General features: G+C 49.0%; 1 protein-coding gene across 1 annotated transcript in view; it reads right to left on the bottom strand.

Annotated features, from left to right (window-relative positions):
• Positions 1-2,679, bottom strand: part of LOC104526977 (SH3 and PX domain-containing protein 2A) — a gene marked incomplete at both ends in the record, with an annotated part of 117,040 nt that extends 114,361 nt beyond the window's left edge. The window contains one exon of the mRNA XM_010170575.1: positions 2,604-2,679. Within this exon, the coding sequence (XP_010168877.1) occupies positions 2,604-2,679 (76 nt within the window). The remainder of the gene's footprint in view (positions 1-2,603) is intronic.
• Between the last annotated feature and the right edge of the window lie 367 nt (positions 2,680-3,046).

Genomic DNA, 3,046 nt, shown 5'->3' with positions numbered 1-3,046 from the left:
TCCCACAGGCCATTCATCTGTCAGTTTAGACATCTTCCCTTGTCCATCTTCATGCCAGAAACACACCCAGCATTCTATATCCCCCAATCCCCTCTGTGACTGCTAAACAGTCAGGGTGTAGGAAGGGAGAGATTGCACTCCTCCTTCGGCACCCACAACAGGCCACCACCAGGGCTGTGTGGCCCTTTGGCCAGACCTGCTACAGCCATCGCTCAGTTCTTCCTTTCCAGGCCTTCACTGCAGCAGAAGATTCAGGTACCACCACCATCCAATTTTGCCTATGGATCAGTGGCTGCACAGGCTGCTCCTGTGGCTCCACCACATGAAGGGTGACCTGCCAGCGAGTTCCCTATGCAACCCTCTGCCACAGCAAAGTGACCTGCAAAGGTGGCTCCACAATTCCCAGGCTCAGATCATGCCTTTATTTCAGGAGACCACCACAGCATTGATGACAAGTGGGAGTCACAGGCTGGCACATTTCAACCTCCTAAACCAGATCTGATGGGGGAAGTCGCCCAAACCTGCAAGCAGCATGGGCAAACCGTGGGCACTCTGAACCCAGCATGTAGAATCACTCCAGCTTGTCTGAATCAGGCCCACAACAAGCAAGCAAGATGATAACATCTTCATAAAAGTAGGATTTAAGTACAAACATCTGCCCTGCTGTTTTTTAATTAGGAGAGTTTATAGCTAGGTATTTGTTTCCGTAATCCACAGCTCCAGCTGCAGAAATGCCATGCATATTCTAATTATGGCAGCTAGTTTATTTAACAGTTTGACATTGTTTGACATTTAGCTGAGTCACCTTGTTCCCGGGTAAAGCAACAAGGGCTTTTCAGGAGTTCAACAAGAAAGAGGCAGAGATTCGATATCAAAAGTAGAATGTATATCACAGAAATTTTAAATTAAATACAGCTGAGGTCTATTCTATTCTGGCAGCTTCTCTCTTTGGGACACTAAGTCAACCCAAATGTTTTCCAGATAGAACTCCTCCTCTCAAGGACAAGCAGCGGTACCATCTCCCTCATGTTCTTGGAGGGTGGTAAGAGTAGGAAGTGTTGTAATGGGCATATAGGATGTATCTCATCCTCTGCAAATACCACCCACCCATGTATCAGGACATCCATCCCCAAGAACTGCACACACGCTGAGCATCAGTCACCTGCATTCAGACAACATTTTTCTAGGATAAAGTAAAATAAATGGGCCATTGACAGTCAATACAGGAGGAACAACTGTCACCTGCAGACAGATTGTCCTACAGCACCTCACCTGAAGCCATCTGCACTCTTGTACAATACTTTTCAAGGATCTCAAAATGCTTTCCAGCAAGAAAGGCAGGCCAGCAGTATCTATCCTCATCACACAGAGGTTTCACAAAGCGACTTGTCTATGAGTTTGTTGGTGGTATAGCTGGAAAGAGAGCCCATGCTTGGACTCTTCTCCTCATGCCAGGTTGGACATGGAGGACACCACCACCTCCCCCTGGCTACAGAGGGTCTGGATGCAGCACAGAGCACCGCAGATCCTGGGGCTGCCTTCCAGAAGGTCTGTGGAGGCTGCCAGGCTGCTGTGCTGCCCTACTGCGGCTCCGATGCTTGCGTCACGTATTTGTGCTGCTGGTTTCCAAGTCCCTGCTTCCCCGCTAGCCCTGGAGCTGTGCTCACCGCACATCTGGAGCAGCTGCTCTGCCTGCAAACAACGTCGGGGACCGCAGCACGCTCCTGGAGTGGGCTAAGCTCTCCCATCCCAGCTTCTCTTTACAGACCTTCAGGGAAGAAGAGCTGGGATCTCCTTTTTATAGTTAAAGACAGAACAGACCTTTTAACAAGCTGAAAATACTCCATTTATTCTGGCAGGCAGTGCAGCGAGCCAAACTTTAAACCAACAGCCAGAAGCGTGCAGTCAGACAATAGAGAGCTGGCCCAAGCGTGCATTTCCAAGAGCACACTGCGGTCTGGCTCCTCTCCCCCATGCCATCCCTGCAGTCACTGCTGGAAGAAGCTGTGTGGAAGTGTGTGCTGTTACCCTGAGGAGAGGATATCTATCATGTCCAAGGCCTCTCTGAAAGCTGTCAGAGGGACAGTGGCTCAAGCCAAAGAGATATTTACTTATCTTTTTGGCCAGCGTTGCAGAAATCCCTGTTTGCATTTAACCTTCTTTCAGTTTCCTTTACATCCCAGTGGCAACTCTAATTATTCATTCCTTATTGTACAGTAACAGTGTCTGCAAAGCCATGGCATCCCAAAACAAAGACAATGGTGTCTCTGGTCTCCAGTGGCCTACCAACTGGTGGCCCAAGCTCAGGCTGTCTGGATGCACCCTACAGGCACAGCCCCCCAGAAGCCATCAAATCCCTTTGTACGGCAGGGCACGAGCCAACCTGAACCTGAATAGCTGATGCAAGATCCCCTGGGAGCCCTAAACACCATGACAGTTATTTTAGGAGGAGGTGGAGGTCTGGTATCACATGGCTGCATGTACAAGCTCCCAGGGAAAAGGCGTTTGGAAGAGTGGTCACAAAAAGTACTGAAGACAGCAGTTGGGAAGCAGTCCCCAGCTGCTCTCCCTCGTCTTATTTAGGGCTTTCTTCATAGCATTACCTGGTAGAAAAGGGATGATTCTTTGCTTGGGGTCTTTCTGGCCTCCTTCAATAGGGAACTTGTCCAGAAGCTGCATCTGCAAAGGAAACAGAACAAACATCTTAAGGGAAAAACATTGACTGGCCATGTAGGGATCAGGGGATCTCTTGTTCTGTGTGTGGTTTAAAAGAAGATTAACAAAACAAAGCAACTGCAGGAATTACTCTGCCTTATTGCAGGAGAGTCTGTACATAAAAAGGTATGATACAGTTCACTCCAAGAAAGGGAGGGCAAGTTTCTGGCAGCACAGAGGAGCTGGGACAGGGCCCAGGCAGACATCTGAGCCTGGCCTGGCCTCCGTTCTAAAATTAGGCTCTCATTCTTCATTACAAAACACACGTCTTGTCTCTAATCCACAGCCTGCCCATGTTGGTGGAGACACGGTTTTTACCTGTCCATGTGAC

Source organism: Antrostomus carolinensis, unplaced genomic scaffold (genome assembly GCF_000700745.2).
Source record: "Antrostomus carolinensis isolate BGI_N321 unplaced genomic scaffold, ASM70074v2 scaffold25230, whole genome shotgun sequence".
In the NCBI taxonomy this organism is placed as follows: Eukaryota; Metazoa; Chordata; class Aves; order Caprimulgiformes; family Caprimulgidae; genus Antrostomus; species Antrostomus carolinensis.
Note: the sequence above shows the minus strand (reverse complement) of the source record. Positions and strands in the feature narration are given on the sequence as shown.